This window comes from Silurus meridionalis, chromosome 1 (genome assembly GCF_014805685.1).
Source record: "Silurus meridionalis isolate SWU-2019-XX chromosome 1, ASM1480568v1, whole genome shotgun sequence".
Classification (NCBI taxonomy): Eukaryota; Metazoa; Chordata; class Actinopteri; order Siluriformes; family Siluridae; genus Silurus; species Silurus meridionalis.
In genome coordinates, this window is record NC_060884.1 from 24479956 (window position 1) to 24505400 (window position 25445).

Sequence of the window (25445 nt, forward strand, 5' to 3'; positions counted from 1 at the left end):
TAAGTTGTATAATAGAGATAATCGAAAGTTGCCAAAAATTCAGTGAAGTATAAGGGTGTCTGCCAAATGCGGTGTTCTTACACAGGAAAAGATGAGTTTGAGTAGCTGATTAGTTTATAGCATACAAATATCAGGTTTAACCGTCCTCTCTTTATTTGTATGCGAACACTTGAGAACAATGTGTACTGAATCCCATGACATTTGTGAAATCAAACAGTTTTTCTTACTTTCTTTTTTTTTTTCTTTCTTTTAAAATAGTTGTACATTAACGATTTAACTAATAGCCAGTAAAATTTTGCTGTGGTCACCTCATGGCCTTCATGGCCTTTGCCTATTCTGACATGTATAAATGAGTGTGTAAGTGTGTGGATAGTCCATGCTGGTGTAAGGTGAATGGCTTCTCTTTCCAGGTGTGTGATAGATACCTCCCACAACTGACCTTGAATAGAGCAGAGTTCACTGGGGCAGACTTAGAGGAGCTGGAGTAGATCACTATCAAACATTTCTTAGCAGCATTATATAAATTCATTTATTTGTTTCAAAGTATATATGGGATGATATTGAATCTGTGCTGTAAATGTCTTTAAAATGTCAGTTTGCATCACAGCGCCATCTGGGCAGGTAAAACCCAGTCCTGAATAATAAATTAATAAAATTGGTATAAAATGTTAGTAATCACAGGAACAGTTCCTTATTATTAAAAGCCATTAATAGGAATATTGGTCAATGATAAAAAAAAGAAAAAAGAAATCCTCAGATAGTCTTCTGAGGTAATAAACCTTCAACACACAGAAAACCAGGGAGAGAAAATGACTGTGTGAAACGTGATTGCACTTTTCTTCACGTGTGAATAGTATACGATAACTAACTTACATATATTATATATATATATATATATATATATATATATATATATATATATATATATATATATATATTGTTAACTGAACGCGCGCGCACGTCGACTGCAGCTCGAAGTCGGATCCTAGTAAAAGGTATTGTGACGCAAAACACGAGCCGCTCTATGATTGGTCAGTTTCGGGACTTCTGCTTTGAAGGTGACTTATAAGAACGTTCTGTGGGCGTGGCCGGTCAGCATAAAGTATAAATCGCCGGATCCAAAGCCACGAGCCGGGTACAGTTCTGTCCTTTCGCAAACGATCAACCAAAAGGAGTACATCTCTCGTGGGCAAGGTACCTAAAGAGCAGCGACTACCTACAAAACCCGAAACTAATCCGCACAAAAGGGAACTACACGCTACAATAAGATAAAAAAAAATTAACAAAAAATGTCCGCGAATAAGGAGGGCAACAGCGGATGGAAGAGCTTTCTGTGGAATTCTGAAAAGAAGGAGTTTTTAGGACGTACCGGCGGCAGTTGGTGTAAGTGTCTGACATTTTATTCACTCTATTCCGACTCTCAGGCGCGCTGCTGCCCCTCTCCTGGAGCGCCAAGTGTGGGGTTTTACATGTTCAGTGGCTCGGTTTCAAAACGGGGACTAAAAAAGGAAAAGGAAATAAAAGTAAAGGCTACTAGAGACAAGACAAGACAACAGGTCTCACAGCACCTGTTCGCTGTGACTTTCCTCAACACGCTGCGTCGTGACTTTCATTTTTAGCGGAAAAAAGAGAGAGAGAGATAGATAGATAGATAGATAGATAGAGAGAGAGATAGATAGATAGTGCACCGCCTTTACACTGATATAGACAGAAATCTAACGCCTGCTATACACTGGTTTATAAAGATATACACATATAACGTATATATTTTGTATATTAATACAAAATAAATGATTGGTCTGTATGTGTATATATATATATATATATATATATATATATATATATATTATATATGAACACCTTGATGTTCAGCAGATGCTGAATAAAATGTGTGTCAGTGCAACTATTAATAATTAAAAATAAAAACGAAATCCCCGTCTACCTCTCTATGTAGGTTTAGGAAATCAATAGTTAATGTTGATATGACCAGGACCTACAAGACAATACAAATGGTTTCTGATTTTATTTTATTTTTAAATGTAAGATGTTAATTATCACTAGGATGATGATGATTAATATTGAGAGATAGTGATAGAAAGAGGAGTTCTGTTCGGTACCAGGGTTGTGGGTCCAAACTCGGATCAGACCCTGATGTTTTGAGGACAGTAACGGGTTTTGTGCTGCCAGGACCTTTTTTTGTTGTTGTTGTCTCGCTACTGTGTAATTACAGTGACATTACGGTGTAGGGTTTAAGCATTATAGCCCTTTTTTACACAAAGGTGAATTTCTTCTCTCCAAGGTGAATCAAGGTGAGTTCAGGCCTGCTCTTTTTTCACTGCTCGTTCTCTCCACACTTTATGGCGGACACAAACTATCTAAACCTCCCATTTAACCTCGTTGTTTGTGCTTCCTGGTTCAGGTAACGGCGTTCATCCTTTTACTTTTCACTTGAGAAACTTTTTTTAAGCACTTTGGGTGCTTTTATGGTTTTCTTTTGGGGCGTGAGGCGAGTCGGAGATTATAGTTTATCACCCGAGAGCATTCCTTTCTGTCTATCTGCTGTGTGGTGGAAGTGAGACAGGAGGACACATGGCTCTCAGTCTGTCTCTCTCACACACACACACACACACAATGTGCGCGCGCGCGCTCCATTTCAGGTCCTACAATTAATTTGTTAGCGAGATCCAAATCGCGAAACAAGCCACGTGAAGTCTTTTTTTTAAAGACTACATTCACGTCGTCTCAACAGGTGGTGTTGGGGAGAAAAGCGCCGTGTTCTGTGTCAAATGTAAGCCGCTAAAATGGTGGCATGTGTCCGCCTGAGTGACTTGTCGCTTGCCGGATGCCTTGTAACTTCATTCAGGAGTCAACTAGCAACGTGACTTCCAAACTTCTCATCCTGAACTGCTATTTGTTTAATAATAATAATAATAATAATAAATAAGTCCTGGATTTGGTGAATCAGTATAAGCGACGACAGGGAAGAAAAAGAGTTTTGCTTGGGTTGCTGAAAAAAAAAAAAAGTGAGCTAATGCTAACCGGCTACACAATATCTAAGCATAGCTTTTAACCCCAACTGGAGTGCACTACAGGTTTTAAAGCTTCTAGGAGTTGATCTTCAGGGTGTATTAATCTGACAGAGAAGGGTCTTCTATCGAATATTCAGATGTCACGTTATAGATTGATATAAAACTTAAGTTACAATGCGCCACGAGTTTCTCAAGTGCTGTTTGGAGAAACGGAGGAGGAGCTTAGAAGGAAATGAGGCACCTAAATATCATCTCCAACTCGAATAACCGACTCAAATCTTCACATTGTACAATTCCTACCTACACTTTCTTTCCCTTCCTTCTATGAATTCCCTACAGTATCTGCTTGTTACCGTCTCCATGATGAAACTCTCACTCAGTACACGTGACCATGCTAAGCATTGATCTTTGGCCTGTATGAGATTCAGATTATTTAACTTTCAGAAGGTGCCTTATGACTTCTGAAAGCGAAATAATCGTAAAACTTCATAAGCTACACGTATCTCAAATCCAGGATGGCAAGCCCACCCATAGCACCTTTTATTTCTTATAGTCGCACTCATAAAATGATTCACACGAAGCCACTTATTGGTATTTTATTGTATTGTCTTTGAAACAATGCGTCTGTAAAGGTGTTTCCTGCAGATCTGTAAACTGTTTGTTACTGCAGGTCAGAAAAGCAGAAAGGTTGACCACCATAAAGCCCCCAACATGTTTGGCAAGCAGCTGAACCTGTCTGCACTGTGGATGGGGTGGGCGGAGAGCAGGGCATTTTTAGATTCCGTAGGGCATATTTAGATCGTCGGGCCCTGACTTCATGTCGTTCTTATCATGGAGAGGAAAATGCGACAGAGCTCCGAAAGCATGGTGGTGTGCAAGCCGTGTTATTCTCTGTCACCGGCGTTCACAACCGAGTGAGAGATTTCTGAACTGTTTGGACTTGCGTTGTCATTTTTCAAACTTTATACAGCTGCTGTGGGAAACAAACTTCCTCACATGGAAAATCAGGAAGCCCCTAGTCATGCGAGTCACATGTCACAGCTGATTTTTGCTTAGTTGAGCATTTTGAAGTCAATTCTTTTTTTTTTATGTAACTACGAAATGAGACATTGCTTTACCATTATGTACCATTATGAAAGAATATTAGGGTGTAAAGGACGAGTTTTCTTCAGTGGGGTTTCAGTGTACGGTCTCAGAAAACGAACAAAATGTTTTCAAGTGATTATATACTGAACTGTATTTTGTTGACACAATTATTTTATTCATCTATCAGAGTGTAACAGTTTGAACATTTTATAATCCACACCTAACCATCAGTATTATGGAGATGCTAAATTGGCCATCAATAACCCTGCTTCTTCTTACTCATCTGTAATGGTATTAATGAGAAATGGTGCTACACAGTGTTTATTGTAAACCTCTTTTTTTTTCGATCATCAGTAATTTGCTCTTTCTTTTTTTCTGCAGTTAAAATCTTCATCTTTTATGTAATCTTCTATGGCTGCTTGGCTGGAATTTTTATTGGCACCATCCAAGCGATGCTCATGACCCTTAGCAACTACAAGCCCACATACCAGGACAGAGTTGCACCCCCAGGTAATTAACCTTAACACATTTTTTGTGTTTTGTGGCACACTTCAGCATCAGTTTGTTAATCAAGGCAAATGTAAAATACATAAACTGCATCAAATAGATAAAGACCTCGATAATTAGTTTTGATTCTAACTAGCGATTTCCTGGCGACCCACTGTGCTGAAAATCATGACACTGTTGACGTTTTAATTAGCATTTGTCATCAGTATCTATGTTTGTCTTGGGATTAAACGTTAGAATGTACCTAATAGTGTCTGTTTAGTAACTTTAAAAAATGTCATTTGTAGATCTATAACCATCAACAGGTTACTGATGAGTTATAATGCATCATTATTTCATCAGCAATGAAACTGAGGATGTTAGGCAACGCTATGATGATGCAGGTCAGCTGTAATAATCGAACAGTTTTTATATATTTCATATCAGTAGTAAATCTTTACTTCTCCTTACTCTAGCTTTTTCATGTTCTGAAAGGAGAGTGAGCTTTTCAACCATTTTATCTTTTGTCCCACTCTCTAGTCAGCTATAAGAGGAATGAATGCTGCTGCTTTTCTTCACAGCTTGATGACTACCATCACATGCCAGCATTGCTTTTCTTATAGAGGGACCGATTGTGGTTTAGCTTTAAACTGTATATGCATTCTTGATATAAAGATCATAAAACATGTTCACTGGTTTATGGTGAATCAACCTTTGCAAAGCTTATGTAACAAAATAGAACATGTAAAATCTGAGGAAAGAAACTGACATTTGGCACTAAAAGAAAATGACATCATAGCAGTACAGTATTTGAAGTCGTCCTGCTAATCTTGGAGGACGTTCAGGGATTGCTAGAGTACTTATTCTTCTATTGCCAGGCGTTTGCCCGGCCAGCCTTCACAGTTTTGGGCCAGTGAATGTTTGCACAGTGTGTTCTGTTGCCTTGGCATATATTTAGCTGTATTCAGTGTTAGACAGTATGCTGGTGCCATTTCCCCTGAGCAGCCTCTATGCAGATAGGTTCAGTGAAAGAAGGAACATGAGTAGGTGCTGAGTGGAGCCCAGTAGAGCGCGCTACGATTGGAAGCCATGATAAGAGAAGGAGGTGGTAGACATGCTCACTGCTCTGAAGTCCCACCCTTTTTTCAGGGGCTAAAAGTTTCCATTGTGTGAGTGAAACACGTGAGGTGAAGCAAGGGGGGGCTGGCTCAGGCACAGTGGGGCCGAGTCTGTACAAGTTTTCATGTAGTGAAAGAAAAACAGCTCTCAGTATTTTTTCTTTGAAAGATTTTTGGCATTAAAAGAAAATTGGAGCTGTTGTATAAAAACATGAAATGCACATCCATGGAAAGACAGTTAACAGGAATCATGACCTTGCAAGCGATACATGAGTTCCTCCCACTCATTCCCCCTTACAGACTGTGCTCATAACCACGCCCCAATTTGGCCTTGCGCTCGAGCTGGGTGGAAAATTACTGCCAGGCTGAGAACGGGAGTTTCATCCAAATAGCTAACCATGACAATGAATGGATTTGGGTATAACTAATGCAGTAGAGCAGATGTGTCAATATTCAATGCTTGTGCATTTGGGGAAATGCAGAAAACATGGGTTTACTTTTGAAGTTATTAAAGTCTTATTTTATGAACACAGGTGTGCTGTATTTAAAAAAAAAAAAAGTCCATTGTGTCTTCTCTCCTCAGGTTTATCGCACACCCCACGCTCTGAAAAATCTGAGATCTCCTACAGCATGCAAGAGGAAGACAGTTATAGACTATATGTAAAATCCATGAAGGAGCTGCTGGAGCCATACTTGGACGAGAAACAGGCAGATGACATGAAATTTGAAGACTGTGGTGGTACGCAGGGTTTTCACAGCTAGTTGGCGCCTACATTGTTCATAACAAAGTGTATATATATATATATATATATATATATATATATATATATATATATATATATATATATATATATATATATATGTAACAACTAAATAATGTAGAGAAACCCATTGTTGCTTAGTAGAAGATCATGCCGGAGTATGTTTTAGATGTATGGAATTGTGTATAGAAGTAGATACTTGCATAGATGAATCAAAATCAATAGATGGGTTACAGAGCTGATAAAAATGTTAATCTCTATCAAAAGCAACATGGAATTAACAATATGTGGAATCATCGTTGATCAATTAGTAACATTAATTTTTCAACATATCAAATGCGGAGGTGTTAAATAGATTGGTAGCATAAAAATATGAAGAATCTGTTATTATCCATGCAGTGAATTATGAGCAGGCTAATGCCGTCTGCTCATTTCAGTAATATCGGGTATGATTTTATTTGTAATCCTGTCTTGTTGTGTTGCGTGCTTAGATGTTCCAAGTAAATACACTGAACGTGGGGACTTGGAGGACAGTGGATCAGGAGCGAGAAAGGCCTGTCGCTTCAAGAGGTCCTTGTTACAAGAATGCTCAGGTCTTGTGGACAAGACTTTTGGCTTTAAGGATGGCAAGCCCTGCCTTATTGTCAAGCTGAACAGGATCGTCAATTTCAGACCCAGGGTGAGTTCCAACTCATGAAAATAAAGAAGAATCCTCAGAAAAGTAAAAGTCACTGTTACACATTTTGTTTTAAATCAGAATAAATATCTAATAATACCTGCATTTATTAGGCAGGGTATTTGGCTATTATTTGCAGCTTACAGATGCCTTCTTTCATTCTTTAGCCTCCAAAAACCAATGTATCTCTCCCTGTGGGTCTTGGGATGGTTTCAGAGTTTGTGATTCCCATCTTCTGCAACAGCAAGGTACAGAGTGTTTAACATACATTTTACTTTATAGTTCGCAGAATAGAAATACCCAAGTATGCACACAGACAAACACATAGTGAGAATAAAAAAGCCATTTCACCTGACCTATCCTATTCTGCTATTGTAACTTATACATTGGTTTTTTTGAACACCCTTATTTTTCTCTCTGTTCTACAGAAAGAAGAGGACGCTAGCAAAATCAGAGATATTAAGTACTTTGGCATGGCCCAAGGATACCCACTGCAGTACTATCCATACTATGGCAAGCTGCTACACCCTGATTACCTCCAGCCTCTTGTGGCTATCCAGTTGGCCAATATTACCTTTAACGAGGAGCTCCGTATTGAGTGCAAAGTATATGGAGAAAACATTGATTACAGTGAAAAAGACCGTTATCAGGGACGTTTTGACTTCAAAATCATGATCAAATCATGACCACAGCTATGAGAATAGCACTTTTACTCTGCCCATTTCAAAACGTAATCATTTAGACAGATGACAATGAAAAAAAAGTTCAATTTAAAAAAAAAAAAAACTAAAAAAAAAAAAACAAGCAAACATAAAAACAACAACAAACCAACCACGACTAGTCTTGAACAAACTTTCATAACATACGGGACCTACACTTAATCTGTATGCTTTACACTAGCTTTCTCTGCATATGACTAGGGTTAGAATGTAAAAATTACAGGAAGAGTAGCAATAGCAAAGTATTTATTCTACTGTAAATGAGAATATTCCTTGAGCCATGGGACATGTTCATTCATTACTGTAAATTATGATTCCACTACTGATGTAGCGAGCAGTGTTGCTGTCCCTGAGTATTTCTGCCTAGTGTGGTCTCGCTCTATGTTTTCGGAGTGTGCAGTGCAGTAGTCGCATACAATGGTCCTTTCCAAGCCATGTTATAATTTCTGTTGTCTTATGTCAGTCAGTTTAGTGGTCCAAGGTGTGTGTGTGTCTGTGTGTGTATTTGACTGAGTGTAAGAGGGGGTGTATGTGCGAGTGTATGCTTGTACATGGTTGTGAGTGTGTGTATATTTGTACAATAAATAAAAGTGGCATGGTACGCGCTGATATCCCCAGGTCCGTATGTGAGTAAATGACTGCACTCCATGGAATATTTGTTTTTTTTTTTTTTTTTTTCCTTCTCTTTTTGACTTATTTTGTTGATTGTGGGGAAAGTACTTTTACATCACTTCTTCTCTTATTTGATCATCTTGCAGTGTGGGAGTTTGGGGTTAATGACATTTCTGTATAAGGCTTTTACTTTCTTTTTCTTCAAGTGTAGAACTGTGTGTATCTAGTCTGGAGGATCCTCTCTATTCTAGAATGGAGGACTGTTCCTCCCTATGGTCACCGTGGCAACTCAGTGCTTTAATTTAAAAAAAATTTGTTTGTTTTTTGTTTTGTTTTTTGTTTTGCTTTTTTTTTTTTTTTTTTTGCTGGAGACATCACAATGTGATGTAACTTTCTAATGAATGTTTTAGCCATTTACATGGTGGAAGAATTTTATATTTATGCAGTTGTACAAGTTTTTTTTTTTTCTGCAGGAAAAAAAGTGTATTGTATGAATCCAGATACCAAAGTCACTGGTTCGGAGTTAGAAACTTATCAGATCCAATGCAGTACCCCATGTAATATGATGTTTAGTCAATGTTAAAAGAGCTTAAAAGTCAATGTTGAACATAAAAACATCTGTCAGGAGTTGCATCTGCTCTTGTCATTTTATTTAATACAGGTAAGGCCTAAACAAATAAATGTACAACAAACCAGACTGTTGCTTTTTTGTTTTTAATTTAAACAACCATACAATCATTCATGTGCAATTATGTCATCTACAAATCAGCCATCTAGGATCTTGAAAAAATATTGGACCTGTAAAAAGAGAGACATCACATAAATATACACAACAAAACAGAACTAAACAAATAATTGTCCAATTGTTCTGAATTGCACAGTCAGCTTGAGCTGCAGTTTTTTCCCCAGCACTTTATCATGCCAGCACCACAGACAAGCAGCTTGGCTTATTTCACAACCACTGACTTTCCCAAGCACTCGTGAAGGCCTACAATGTGTTAGCATGTGTGTGTGCGTGTCTACAAGAGTGATTCACAGTGAAAGACTGCTCTCTGTATGATGTGTGTGTGTGTGTGTGCGCATGTGCCTGGCCTCTCTAAGAATGTGCTGGTTGAGGTGCCCAGCAGGCGAATGATTAACAAGGAGCCGTTTGTTAAAAAGGCTGCACAGATCTGGAGCTTGTGTGAAACAATGATTCTGAATGGGCCAAAGTTACTGCCTGAAAAAAACCCCACAAAGCCCTTCCTCCACTTAATCCCACCCTCTCCTGCACCTCTTTCCCAGAGACATTATGCATGCTGTGGGTTTGAGTCAGCCCACAGTGGACCGTCATGAGACCTGCGTCTCAGTCTCGTGTGACGCGAGAGGTGGAATTATTTGTGAAGGCGAGCGTCATTAGGTCCAGCTCACACTGCCCCAGTTCATGACAAAAACAAAAGTGAATGAAAGAGATGGCTTACCTCTAGTAACCCGTCTTCAGGAAGGTCGGTACAGTGGACCGCGTTCTGCACTTTGTTCTTGCCGTAAAGAGCTCGTAAAGTTGCGGGCCGCAAATGGCGTGCAATTTCCTGCAATTGAACGCATGGAATGATAATATAAATACATGGCAGCTCATTGATACCGGGCAGTTACAACAATGAAATTAAACCTAAGACTGGACTGAGTCCACCTTGCTAAACCATCTGTTTCCTTTAAACAGAAAATAAGCCCGAAGAGCACTCAGATTAAGATGCATGCAGTCTGATGATCAGTTGTACCTTGCAGTGCTGAGGAATCAGATTACTTCCTTTAAGCATCAGATTACTCACATTTGTTCGTAAAACAACAGCACTAGTTACTTCTGCTACATCTGCTCATACCTCTTTGCTCAATCAGAATCACATGGACATGACAAGGATAACACCATTCAGGTTGCCTAATAAGTTGCGTAATACGCGTGACAAGCTCACGGTTTCGTATTAGGGCTGTTGTTTAAAAAAAAAAAAAAAGATATGAATAATGAATGAGAAGAGGAGATAAGCGTAAAACTCCCAGCCATCGAATAAGTTCCAGATAAGCAGGAGTTTAATCCTAGCATCTATTAGAAGAAGCGGACTGGCACAGAGTAGATTGTTCAGCATTCCAGACATGTTTTAATTCAGAAAACGAGAGAAAAATAAGTCCTCACGTTTATATACTGAGCTACAGAAAGTCTCTCTGTGAGCACAGGCCCATGTTGATTCATTTTATTGCTTTTGTAACACAGAAATTACCTTCTGATTCATTTTTTTATTTTATTTTATTTTGGACTGCATTTAATCAAAACAACTTTTCTTTATTCAAAATCGATTCAGTGAATAACCAGGATTCCCACATTTTTATAGTGCAACATCCTCCAACCTGAATACTGTCCTGTGGTAGGAGCAGCTTTATACGGTGCTTTTGACTTGTCACGTACTTTAAAGCACACTGAAATTCTTTCTTCACATACCCCGGCAATGTTAGCTGGAGCACAGAGGGTTATGGGTCTTGCTCAAGGGCCTTCTGATTAGTAACCCAGAGCCTTAACCTCTGTGCTTTACATGTGACTGTTAAAAGCACTGACCTTGGAGACTCCTTCCAAAAATGTGAATTAAACGCTTTCTGTAAGCAAGTCTCAATACATTATTGATCACATTTTTCTTTGTTAGTAAACACCATAAACACCTAAACTGTTTATTTTCAGATTTTGTATTATTATCTTACACCGTTCACACCAGCCCCTGTGAATGAGGTGTTGCTATAGAAACGACAACGTATTAAGACGTGCGCATAAATATAGCAGTGTAATCTCCCTCGACTACGGCACTATTGTCAGAGCTGCTGCTGAAAGAAAATTAATCAACACCTTCTGACCAATCGGAGTCCAGAATTCAAAAGTGTCGAGGTATAAATAGCAATTGAGCTTCAAGATAAATACGTGAATACGCTGCTTTAAACTACACGACAAAGCCACTAAAAATAAACTGGGACGTGGTCACATCTGCATGTAGAGAACGTAAACGAGATGATTTTTATAGCAAATCAGGCCAGGCGTTGACTGAAGTAACCCCTAATCTAGGCCTCACTGGAAGGTAGTAGTTTGTGTCCACGCACTTGTCGTGTTGCTGTTCACACAGCTGCCATCCCGCTGCCCTTTCTGTAGAATGCTGGACTTTAATTCTTGCTCACATGTGTTTCACATTGAAAGATCAGCTGGCTGACTAGCTGCAGCCAAAACAGAACATGATGAAGTGAAACGCTTGAGTACACAGGGCATGGGCACTGCTGTCCTGCTCTAATCCCTGCCGTGCGGAAACGTGATCTACCTCCCCTGGTGATGCTCACAGGAGAGGCCTCATCATAATGGTAATAAGCCTCAAAGAAAGCGTATAGCAACACCCTTTCCCAAGCCGCACGCCTGTCACCCACCACACAGTGCAAAGCTGAAATTTCTCAGGAGCTTGGAGGACTCGTAATCCCACCCTCAAAACCAACACATTATTATAAGGTTAGGAAGGTTTTATTGGTAATAACAAACACACATACCATAAAGGAAAGTTATTATCTTAAATTACTGTTTGAGGAAAAATAAAGTTCCAGAGCACATAATTCATCATTAGAATCTTGGCATTAGTGTGTTATGGAGCAAAGCCTACTGGTCCATTCATTACATTACAAATATTTCAAGGTCACACCAGTGTAATGATATCCGTCCTGTTTTTGCTTGTTTCTTCTAAAAATGAGAATTTGTATAAAGTGTTTCACAATTTAGAGATGATAGTGATAATAGCTATGATTTATGTCTATATGCTTTTAACAACAGAAACTTGTGGTAGATTGCTGTGGCATAAGGAATACAATATTTAGTTTGCACTTTGGGGTAAAAAAAAAAAAAAAAGAAAAAAAAAGAAAAAAGAAAAAAACCCTTAACATTTCTTCTGTTTGCATGTGTTGATGTTAGAAAGACTTGTGTGTTCAATAATACAAACACACTGCCTCCCCCATTTCATCCCACACACTGAAAAGATCAATACTGAGCACATATGACGTCATACGGGTGCACGGCTCAGGGACAAATAAGATTTAACATCAACCGTTCCTACACTGCCACCGACACAATATACGTCATTGTCTGCTTGATGCTATTCCCGTTGAAGCAAAAACTGAGAAAAAGAAACTGAGGGACAGACAGATATGTTCTACCAAGTCTTCGGAGAGGGTTTGTTGTGTTGTCGGTTGCTTTTTATGATCAGATCAACCAATATGCTGTGCTACTTGAATCAAAAAGAATAAAAAGACTTCAGGCTATGGAGAAGTGGGGGACCTATTTTTATCATAGTCAACGAGCTGCACAAACAGTGCTTTATACGACAGGCGGTCAGAAAACCGGGGCAGTTTTTCAGTTCTAGACTGAACTGTTTTGTGAAGTGGAACATAACCAGGCAGGGGTGATGAGTAACTTGCATCTCAGCTGATAATCACTAATAACTGCTTGTTCATGAATATTTTTAATGGCACAATTAGAACTGTTTCCGATTTAAAGATACATTATGAGCCTGATTTTGCTTCATGATGTTAGGGGTCACCTGTGTTGATAGGTGACAGAGGGTCAATGCAATTTCAAGTTTGGTCAATTCGCATACACACACACACACACACACACACAAAATAAATAATAAGTCATTAATATTGTGTAAAAAAAATAAAGAAATAAATACATTTCATGACATGTAATGTTATGTTCACATATTGCTACGATAGCTTAATTAGCATTGGTGCACATACTCTTAAATGTAGAACATCTGGGGCTGACTGTACTTCATCTAGATACTTTAATGTAAACTGCCATTTCATTACAACTGGTTATGACCTACATGTTTTTGGGCTTTATTATAAAGCATACCTGGAGAGTATCCATATAATCCACGTACACATAATTGTATCCCTCTGCTGCTACACAGTGTATTTACTCTAATGACAGACTAATGAGAATGGACTCATGTTTACTGAGTCTGGAGTCCTGAAATAAATGCTATGAGGTAATTTTCACAAACCATCAACACCTCAGCTTGTGTTACCTTATTCACCTAGAGGTTGTATCTGGTTGGGACCAATCTCATCCCCTTATTACAAGACAAGAAAATACGACCACAGAATGTGTGACCAATACACAAAAGATACACCAATGCAATTTTGTATTCGTTAGTCATCATATGTTCATAAATATAAAGTCCGAAAAAACACAACCCTATGGTTCCATGGAGGCATGCTGTACTCTGAGTTTTGTGAAAAAGGCCATTATAGTCTGCTCTCTTTGACAGACAAAGCTGCCTGTGTGTCCTCTTCTGTAAAATAAATGGCTGCTTAGGTGATTACTTCATACCCTGCTGAGATCACTGTCTGGCTGTACACTCTATCCATGTTCAGAGAATGCCACTTCATAGCTATTAACAAAAAATACCAATTTACCTTGCAAAATAAGATAACATTAGCATTGGACTTGCTTATAGTCTGGGCGTTGGTATAGCCTACTGCTAAAGTTTAGGAAAAACTTCACAATGGTCCTTGGGCCATTTACACAAAATGTTGCAGGGACATAAGCTTTTAATAATGTGCTACTTGAAATGCGAGGTAGGCTCACACCCTCACACATCTCAAATATAAAAAGGGAATCTTTGTGAATCTAGGCATTTTCACCATGAATGACAGCATTAGAGCCAGCAAATAAGCGGAACATCGAAGAATTCAAAATGGTGCTCAGAAATGACCACAAAATGCATGAAGATAAAACAGCAGGTTGCTTAAAGCAGAGAACAGATTTAGCACATAATAGAGGTCTGTATTTAGAAACAAACCACACTAACTCCACATTAGGAAACAAGCAAGATGCATGAGAAGACTGCTGTAAAAGTTCACCCATCACATAGTTCAGTCACCATGTTGATTTACCAAGGTCTTAATTAAGCCTTGTTTAATCAGTCTCCTCAGAGACGACTGCTATGGTAACTGCAAGTTCCCCTGTGCACTACCCTGATGGTCAAAAGCAGTACTGGTATATAAACACAACACCAAAGCACTAAATACTGCTTCAGACAACAATTCAGACTTATGAATATACAGTACATATGAATATTTGTTTTTTTGGGAGGGGCAAATGTTAGATTCTTTCTTTTGCTATAAAGCAATGTCCATTCTTTATATTATAAATCGTTTATGTAACTTACACCCTGACAAAGAAAACATTATTTCCTTTCCATGTCTGTCATATTAACACCATCAAATGTGCTGCACTTGTCAGTTCTCCAGAAATGTTCTACTTTTATTACATTTACTATTTTTGTCAAAACAACTTTAAACTTAGGTAAGTAAATAAAAAATTATACTTTTATATACTATAATTCATATAGAGGTTTATAACGAAAGGTTTAAAAACACAACCGGTTGTGCATTTATAGAAAAAGAATTTAGCAAAGTGACAAACTTTCAGGTTTCTGTAACGGCACCTAAAATGTGTTTTGTTCCTCTTATACCACAAATTTGCCAACAATTATAGTTTACAAAGCACTTCAGCTTTTGTTCTCTCATTTGAAGTTAATAAGACAAAAATGTTACTTAGTAACCACCTTTGCCCTGGAGATTATCTTATGGTGTTAATATAAACCCGTGCCTTTTGTTTGTGAATAATAACTGTTATATAACTGCTGCAAAGAGATTGTACAGCGACTGAGCATTTTTTGAGCTTATTTTAAATAAATACATTTATCCCCAGACTGTCTACACGCTACTACCTACAGATCAGATTAGACTCTCTTTTCAGATCAGATTAAAATCTCGTATCTATGTAATCTTATTAATCAGTTCAGTCCCGCAGGTTACATACTACAGGTAGGATGTACTCTAGACTATTCTGTTACTGTATTTTCACACTTGGAACCGGAGTCCTGTCCGTTAACTGAGAAGTGACCAGCTGAACTTTGCCGGCTAATACGATCTGTCAGCACAGTACAATATTCATGATCTCTGGCACCACACGAGACTAACTACAGATGACAGAGCTTGATCTAAGCATGTGCTTAGTTAAACTCAAAATGCTTGCTTTTATACCAAGTTTAATAAAAGAACCATAAGGTTGCAAATAAGCACACTACAAGCACACGAGACCTCTTTTGTGTTTAAAAGGTCAATTAGGAAGCTTTACAGATTTGTTCATGGAACTAATACAAGTTAAGGAGACATAAATACAACAGAAGTGTATCATCAGATGGAGAGTGTATCCTCAAACACACCAGTTTTTGTTATTGCTTGTGTCAGAGTTTACATAGCATATTCAGAGCAATAGTCACATATATGATTCTACAAGAAACAATATTTCTGTGCATGGCCTAAAATCATTTGGTGTAAACATTAGGAAAAGGTCCAGAATAGATTAACAAACCGTTTCTTGACAGTAACACAATAACACATTCTTATGCTCAGCTTCTAAAGTATATCATTAAGAAAATCCTTGGGTGAGTATGGTTTTGTCAACAGCAAAACAATACCAAACAGACAATCATGTGCTCAACATGTCAAAACATGCTGAAATACATAGAATATGCACTGCAGTAGATCCGGACTGTGCAGTGCCTTAAAAAATTCATTTAAAGATTAAAGATTGTTGTTGTTGTTCTACCTCACCTTCTGTTTATATAGGGCTCCCCAATTTGGTCAATTGACACTTCTACCTGCTAGCTCTCCCCTTCATACCACATCTGCTAACCCGGGAAAGTGAATGCTTTGTCCAATATACTGCACATGAAGCCAGTTTTTCCAAATGTTGCTGTGATTGACAGGGAAGAGCGACTCTGTGTGCACTCTGACCATGCATGCAGAGTACATGGCCAGTTGTGCTCTCTTGGCTCCTGGTCTTGAATGGGGACTTACCCTTTGCACATGTACAAATATAAGAATATGATAAAGCAATGTAAAAACTGGTAAACCATTATCACATATAGCTGATACCAGAATTAATAGCTCTGTAAAAAAAGAAAATTTCTCTAAACCAACCATTAAAAATATTTATGAAAACAACTGTCTATGGGTTCTTTTAAAAACTGGTCTCAGGCTCCAGGAACTTTATTGTTTGTCTTCCACCAAATATGAGGTTGCACCTATAAAATCTTTCTCTCACAATGGGGAGAAACCATACAGCTAACAATCAATCAAAATACAATTACACACAACCAGGGCCATTGTTATCTAAAAGAAAAAAATAATAAAAAAAATACATGGAGTCATTGAAAATTTGCCAAGAACAAAAACCAAAAATAAATTGATTGATCACATGGTCACATTATTTTTGCAAAAGAAAAAAGCTTAAAGTTTCCTAATGACCACAGTTTTTAGAATTGTAAAGTATTGTTGATTGTTAGGTTGAAAAGATCTAACAAAGCCACCCCATATCTATAAGAGCTTTGAAAAAATTGTATTAAAGAATCCCAAGAATCATTGGAACTATAGCTGGGATTATGTATTGCGGTCAACTAAAAATAAAACCATATTTTTTTGGCCCTGCACACCATTGGCATGCTTGGCACAGGGCCCCTTGTGAAGCTGGATGCCTCGTGAATTTAAAAAATGATCAGGATTTTTTAGCCCAAAGTTGTCTGTTGTAATAGTGTATGTTTTTGTACAATACTAAAAATGAGTAATATGAAATTAGTGCATATTCTGCATTATACAAGTTTAAATATTAAGCATAGCCATATCCGAATATCAAAGTTGTTGACAATAAAAAGGAGAGTTTGCTACAGCTAAATAAACCAGAACAGTTTTAAAAGCTTGCTGCTGAAATGAAAGGAAATTTGTGTGTTCAAAATCATAGGCTATGATGAATTGTTATCCCTTTTAAATAAAATTCAAATTTTTCCCTCATGCAGAAAATATATTTCAAATGCTGCACTGGCTTTTCCCACATGCATTCCATGTAATCTGCTGCCTGCGTAACCTCTCTCTCCCCTCAGTAGTTCATCTTTTCATTCATTTCACAGTATTATCGTGTTAACAAAGTGGACTTTAGTTTTTTAAAGCCATGAAACATATGCACATTTCTCTTCAGTAGCTATATGCATGTTTAATATAGAAGCTCACCAGTAAATACTGAGATAGGCCAATATACTAGATATATCTTATGCATATTTGGAAATGTTTGAAGACTTAGTAGGTTAAAAGAATCTTCTTGAAAAAGAATACAGAATAAAATCTAATCTGACAATGATGAACTAAAAATCATAAACTTTCATGGAGCAAAAGATTAGATACTGTGGTGTAGAAGTGCAACTTCATTTTAAAACAAAGAGAGAAGAAACTGGCTTGGAATAATTGCCTAAAGTTTATGTTCTAGGACAAAGTTAAACTTAATTATTGGTCTGTGGCAATGTGCTGCCAGGTATGCATTGTGTGCATTTCCTTTTCCCCTCCTTCTCCCTTTCGTTTCTCTTACTTGTACAATTGTTAGTTTCTCCCAAACTAACTGAGGCAGCCATTGCTCATGTAACTGAGATAAATGAGTAGTGAGGTAAATGACACAAACCCCTGAGCAGATTAAATGTGAACGTGATTCATTAGTGGATTTAGGTGACAGATGGGTGTATAACATACATTAGTTTCACAACTACAACTCGATTGGAGAATGGAGATCTATACCTAATAAGAAGTCTAAACGTTGCTTCCACTTAAATCAGTTGGATAAGTGCCTAAACATTTGTGTAGTATGGTCATTGTGTTAGGAGAACAATATGATGATGTCAGTGAAGAGTTTCTCTAACATTCTACACAAGTTCCCATTGCCTTTGCACACACTAAAATCCTTTAACTAAAAAGATAGCTTTTTTAGAACGTCCTATTCATTTAGATTTTGTTGGGTGGATATTTACACTGAGATTGGTTTTGTCAAGATTAACTGTTTTATGCTGGTTGCTGACATAAATCTCACAGCACTATGTTTGTCATGCTATTTACCGAGGTGAAACTGATATTACTTAAATGATTGTCTTTATACAACCATGTTTATTGTCTAGAGCAGGGGTCACCAACCTTTTTGGAACGGAGAGCTACTTCATGGGTACCATTAATGTGAAGGGCTACCAGTTTGATACACAGTTTTCAGTTCGAGCTGAAATATATTTGCTCAATTTACCTTTTATTATACGTTATTATTATTAATTAATGATATTCATCTATGTAAAGACACTGATCATGTTAATGATTTCTCATAATAAGTATCAACAATGATTTAACAAAGTATGAGACAGCTATTTTTAGAAAAGGCCCGCAGGCTACTCATGTGGTCCTTGCGGGCTACCAATGATTCTTGGGCACCACGTTGGTGACCCCTGGTCTAGAGTAATTACCTAGCCTTAACATGTCGCCTATTCACTCTACATTCTGCGATTGGTATATGATGCCTAGTCTGCTCCTGTGGTATTTTAGGCTGTTGGAGCTTATTTATTTTGAAAATCTAACACAGGTCCTATAATTGCAGATATTTTTTATGTATGTATATCTCCAATAGTGGTCACAAAAGCAAACCCTGATTAAAATGCAAAATGATATCCATTTATAAGATAAGAGATAAGATATCCGTTTATTCGTCCCACAGTGGGGAAATTTCTTTGTGACAGCCGCAAAAAATTTCATGTATTATTATTATTCATGTAATATCCATAGCCTTGACATCCATTATATATAATATTGCTTGCAATGCCTGAATACTGAGTACTCTCATCACTGTGCTACTCTGTGTGAATTGTGACTTTGCCTACTTCCATGACTACCTGGACACAGCACAGATTTATGCAAATGATGCCTTTGTGTAAATGGGAGTGACCAAAGGCAAAGATCATACAGTTGACCTCTTTAGCAAATATCTGTTTAAATGTACACTATTATGCATGAATTAGGCTAAAGCTTTTCATTATCTTATTTTTCAGAGGAAACTGTGTTTTCCTGTGTGTTTGAGTACTTCCTTAAAATAATGAATCAATCAACACAAAGAATAAATAGGTACCAGATGACCACACCCACCCCAGTCCCTAGCAAAGTCCTCCGTTAATGGAGTATAGCACTTAATGCAAGGACATTATATGCACCAACAGCCCTATAATAATTATTTCATAACACTCAAAACAGCCAAATATGTCTTTAAGACATGGCCAAGCCCACTATTCACCAGACACAAACAGAAAGAGAGAGCAATTAAAGGAAGGGAGGCGTGACGAGGGAGGGAGCAGTGCTGATCATCATACTAACTTTACTTAGTCTGTCTGCTATGTGTTAGATGACACTGGGTGAGAAGAACCATTCTTTTCCTTTTAATAAACCTTGTAATCATTACAACATACCATTAAAAGTGTTTTTCTAAGTGACCTTTGCAGTTGATTCATAAGGGCATTTGAAACAGGGCACATGTATATCTGTCTCCATGGTTGTAGCACAACCAGCATGTTGCTGCGTTTGAAAACAGAGATAGGCTTTAAAGGATGCTTACTGTGCAAAATGGTAAATGCTCATTTTCTGATTACTAGTGGGAAAAAATGTAATGCTGTTGTTAATATGCAACAAAGCACGATGCAAAATGTTAAATGACCTACTACGATGCACGAGCAGCACAAGCATTCTTTTAAATAGTTTTAAAACTACTAGAAATTTTTCAAATAGCACTGAAAGCCTAAGTATCCACAATTGCACTGCTTCAGTCGATGGCTACTTCATTACACTCATGTCCTGCTTGTTAGTCAAACTTATTCATGTTCTTTAGAAGATCCTCTTTCTTTAATCAGAAAAAACAAAACAACTGTAGAATATTGTAGATATTGTAGCTAATATTTAATAAAGTTATCAGAGTGGGGCTACTCAACTTCACTAAGCAGACCAAGTTAAAAATAAAGCAGGGAAATGCCAGTCAGAATAAGTGATAATAAAATGATCCACTACAGTTTATAGCTCTGTAATATAACATTATACAAATTATTTATTTTTGCCATAATAAAATGTCAAAAACATGATGGCAAAGTCAACTTATAAACGTTTATAAAACTTATAAAGTGTAACTGATTCACTACAAAACCCTACACACGCATACACACATTTAATATCTCTCATTGAAACAAACAATGAAACAACACATTTAAAAGGGTCAGCTATACTTCAGTTACACAGTAAGCATTGCATTTGTACAGTTGTACAGTAAGCATTGTTTTGTATGCAACTAAATCAGTAAACAAGTACTACCAGTCCTATTAATTATACAACTATGTTAAAAATAAATAAAAATTCCATCATGACTAATATTAATTTAAGACGTTCTGTTAATTTCATCATTTTGTGTCACTTTATTCATACAACAGTTACCATATTACTGCTTACAGTGTCACCAAACTGGCTATTAAAAAGAAAGCGGTCCATAATTCCAAAATAAAAAATGACTGACGGCGATTTTAACCTTCAAGCAACTGCTTATGAATGGTGTATAAACAAGTTTTATTAAAGTCTATTTAATATTAACAAATACACTATTCAAAGTTTCACAGGACATCTTTTTTTATTGTGAGCAAAGAGGAAGCAGATCAGGGATCATGTCAAAGTCCACTGAATTATCAGACCTCTTTGCCCATATGTAAAAAGCTGGTTCAAGGACACACATGCATTGTTAATCCAATAGCACTGGCAGCATTACAAATGTACAGCACCTGCACCTTGGCAACAAATTCAACACAGGTGGAACAAAGGTCAACTAGGACCTGTGCGCAGAAACGCTCCTTTGCTACACACCTGAATTGGCGAACTGACAAGGAATTGGAAACACTGAGCAGTGTATATTTCACTGAGACGATACAGGATACAAAGCAGCCTTTTACTTAGGATGACTGACTTTGAAACGTGAGGTATAGCTTACAGTTGCAGCTCATGTTATTAAAAGCCTGGTTACAATTCAGGTAAAAAGTTCAGATAAAGGAATTTTACAGGTAAAAAAATAAATAAATAAAAAAAAAAAAAAAAAAAAAAAAAGAAGAAGTAAATTTCATATTTGATTAAATAAAACCCTTTTTCCATGGTGCAGTTTTAACTCTGAATTTCACTGGTCAGGACAAAGCAGCTATTAACATCACACAGGTCTGACAAGAGCATTCAGCACTGAACTAAGGGGCAAGTGATCATAAGTAGGCCTTTCTTAAAAAAAAAGAAACAACAACAATCTCCTTGCTTTGATGTGCCATAGCTAAATTAACAAAGAATGCTTAAATAAAGTATAATTTTTTTTCAGTCACTCACCGGATCGGCCGGACCGCAGAATTCTCTGAACTTTCCGGGCGCATCTGCGCTATGAATCTCAAGAACCATGCAGGGTCCAGAACAAAGCTCGGCCACCATACTCTGCAATACAAGCAGTCAAGAGTTAAAAAGATGTTGCTTGCTTGAACAACCACATGTACCAGTGAAAGAGTCTATTATGTTCCTGATATTGGATATAGGATAGCCCCTGAAAGACTATTACATGGCTAGGGGTTTAACTCTACCTCCAAAGAAATATATATAAAAAAAAAACAGAGGCAACAATCATCACTATTGTTCTAAAGGCAGCCTTTTGCAATAGGTTCAGTTTTCATTTGATGTTAATCTTCTTGGGTGAAAGCCGGCCTGTAACTGTATGAGGAAGGCAGGAACTGAGACATAGCATTAGGAGGAGCATCAGTAAAAATGTGGGACATTCTTTGTAATGACTTGAGATGAGACTGAACTCCTAACGAAACATAATAAATGACCTCTATTATAAAGATTACAATGATAACGTTATGGACAGTTTTAAAATAGAACCTCTGTGCATTGAGTGAATTTAAACTACATTAGAACGATAAACGTCACATGCTATACTAAATATTTCATCACCTGCTGCAAAACAATGGTCTTTCCCCCCCCTTTTAAACTACATTCAGTGGATGCATTTAAACAGGATTTATACCTCATACCGTTTTTTTTTTTTTTTTTTTTATTAAGTAAAATAAATCTTTTTCTTTATTTGATGTAATTCATATTTGGTCCACCATATTGTTTTTTTTACCAACTGAAACAAACAAATGTAAGCAGGCAGCCAGCCGCCTAGATATAGCCTCTAAATTTGCTTCGGCACAGCAGGAGGAATTACACTACTCCGTTTACTGTCTAACACCTAATGTTTAGTATGTTTATTTTTAGTGCTATACATGTTTTTTTTTCTTTTACAAACACTACCTCTCTACCTTTCTTCTCAGCATAAATTGCACAATTGAATGTTCTTACATTTTCGGAAGTTTTTTTAAAAAAATTCCAAAATTGATCAATATCACTTCAAAATACACTGTATATCACTGTAACCCAAACATGCGCCAAATTATTAGCCAGAAAATGCATGCCAAAAATGCTTAATTTAATGTTCACAACCAACATCAAAATAAGGATCTCTGAGACTGTGGCATAATTATTGGCACCAGATGGACTGGTTTGAGTATTTAAAAAAAACCTGCTAAACCCCTGGGAATTCACATAAAGCAGTCTAGAGTTTACGCAGAACAGTGTGAAAAATAAACAAACAATCTTTTGCAATCTTTACATCCCGAGAACACATAATGCACAAAACCTTGAGTTGGATAAGCTACAACAGAAGAAAACACATCAGACCTGTCAGCTAACAATAGGAATTTAAGCCCACAGTGGAAACAAGGTGAGCAAAACTGGGCATTTAAAAATCAGAAAAAATATCTTACTGTATATTTAAATTCCTGATTGGACCTGTATATAGTTGATTTTAGGTAATTGCACTGCTGCCACCTGATTGGCTGATTGGACAGCTGCATGAAAAAAATGTAGACGGTCCTATTAAGTGTTAAGTGTTAAGTATAAGTGTCAGACGAGACTACTTTGTTGTTTAAAAATTGTTTTTCAGACAAGCACTATTTATTAGTGAGTTGCCAGTTTAGGATGTCAGGACTAACATAAAAGTCTAATCCCAACGTTAAATGTTTATTTTATACAGTAGCTTCCACATTTATACAAATGGCTAAACTGCATTAAAAAAAGCATTTAACTGGACCTAAAAAGGAAACAAACAAATAACAAATAATAATAAAAAAAGGTTATTATTAAAAACAACCAGTCAAATGTGCTCGAGATATGTTATTTCATATTTAGACCAGGTTAAAAAGGAAAGAAAAAAAGGATGTCCTATTACTTATGTTACAGTAATAGGAAAACACCAAAGATATTTTGTATAAATATGTCTCTTATTCTCTGTGCCTGTTGGTGCATAAGACCAATGAAAACATAATGCGCGCGCGCGCGCACACACACACACAAAGCGCCATCTGCAAACACATATGTAAATCCCTTAAAGCCATACAGAGAGCTAGTCAAATAAGTGAACGTCACTGGGAAGTCTGTACCTCCCACATAACGCATAAAAACGCAGACCACACTGCTGGTTTATTTAATTGACATAACTGATATGGCAACAGTAAATCTAGACATTAAAATGTTAGTGATTAACAAACTGAGAGATAGAGTTCTGCAAAATTACAGTACAACAGTAATCTGTTGATTATTTATTTATAAGAGCAGCTCTGTCAGACGTTCCAGCTGCAATATATGAATCAGAAGATCATATCAATGTGCTAGTTCTAATTATTATTAATTAATAGTATTTTTTTTTCTATACTAACAACTAAGTCACAGGGACTAGTGTAGAGAATGCTCCACATTACACCTAATGATTACAATAATGCTTATTGAGCATTTATGCAAGGAAACGCCAATGTTAGCCTAGTGTGTCAGTTGAAGCCTCACAAGTGTATACAAAAGAATATTCGGGATTGATGGCTTTGTGCCGTCTGGCTTATTAGCAATGAGACAAATCTTATTAAAAGCAACAAGGAGGTAAACAAGGCTAGTGAGGGAATGAGTATTAATAGTAGCGACTATAGCAGGTGATAACAGGAACTCATTTGTCTCAGAGACATTTAAAAGATGACAAATGGATGGGTTATAAATGGCATAAACAGCTCTTGGGATTTCAGGCTGGTGACAATAACTCTACTCAACATCAGGCTGCAGCACACAACCCAGTTTCTGAGTGCATTCTTGCAACAATAGTGTTTCATTACTTATACACTATCTCACAAAAGTGAGTACACCCCTCATATTTTAACAACCATTTTAGTTTATCTTCTTAAGGGACAATACTAGCGAAATGAAACTTGGATATATTTTAGAGTAGTCAATGTGCAGTTTGTGAAGTAGCTCTACACCCTAAGTGATAACAGCTGTGCGTCGTGTAACCATGCAAAGCCACATGTAATATTCATCAGGTCCATGCTTTTGTCTGCTTGACAGGACCTTTACATTTACGGCATTTGGTAGACACCCTTATCCAGAGCTTACATTTAATTAATTCATACAACCGAGCAGCTATGGGGTTAAGGGCCTTGCTCAGGGGCCCAGGAGAGGCAGCTTGGTGTGGTTGGAATTTAAACTCACAACCTTCAGATACAAAAAACAATGCCTTAACCTCTAAGCTACCACCTATTCCTAAAACACCATGAGTTACAGTATAGTGGCCAGGGTCATACAGAGGTTTTCCAAGACAGGACCATACAAATGTTCTTGCATTAGAGAAGTTCAAATTTGTTGCTTTGAGTACAATTCTCTCATACTGACCACTGATGTTCAACTTGGCACCTAAAGAACTTTCTGAGAACTTGAGAATTAGAATTGTTGCTCTCCACAAAGTTAAACAGTACAGTGGCCAGGATCATACAGAGGTTTTCCAAGATGGGTTCCACTATAAACAGTCCTGGTAAGAGTCAATCAAAGAAGTGGAGTCCTCGTGCTGTGCGCCAAGTGCAGAAGCTGCTTCAAAAAACAGACGCATGAGTGCTGCCAGCATTGCT

The 25445-nt window shown here is 37.3% G+C and overlaps 2 protein-coding genes across 3 annotated transcripts in view; one reads left to right on the plus strand and one right to left on the minus strand.

Moving 5' to 3' along the window:
- The first annotated feature begins 1120 nt into the window (after positions 1-1120).
- atp1b1a (ATPase Na+/K+ transporting subunit beta 1a) lies at positions 1121-9184 on the plus strand. The gene is made up of 6 exons (XM_046844761.1): positions 1121-1383; positions 4497-4625; positions 6303-6458; positions 6972-7159; positions 7324-7404; positions 7585-9184. The coding sequence occupies exons 1-6, from the start codon at positions 1290-1292 to the stop codon at positions 7840-7842; spliced, it is 906 nt and encodes a 301-aa protein (XP_046700717.1). The 5' UTR covers positions 1121-1289; the 3' UTR covers positions 7843-9184.
- A 1-nt stretch (position 9185) lies between these two features.
- The window catches only part of nme7 (NME/NM23 family member 7), a 38003-nt gene continuing 21743 nt past the window's right edge, over positions 9186-25445 (minus strand). For both annotated transcript variants that reach the window (XM_046844713.1, XM_046844703.1), the window contains 3 exons: positions 21799-21900; positions 9948-10055; positions 9186-9285 (listed from right to left, as the gene is read on the minus strand). In XM_046844713.1, the coding sequence (XP_046700669.1) occupies positions 9253-9285; positions 9948-10055; positions 21799-21900 (243 nt within the window). In that variant the 3' untranslated portion in view covers positions 9186-9252. The remainder of the gene's footprint in view (positions 9286-9947; positions 10056-21798; positions 21901-25445) is intronic.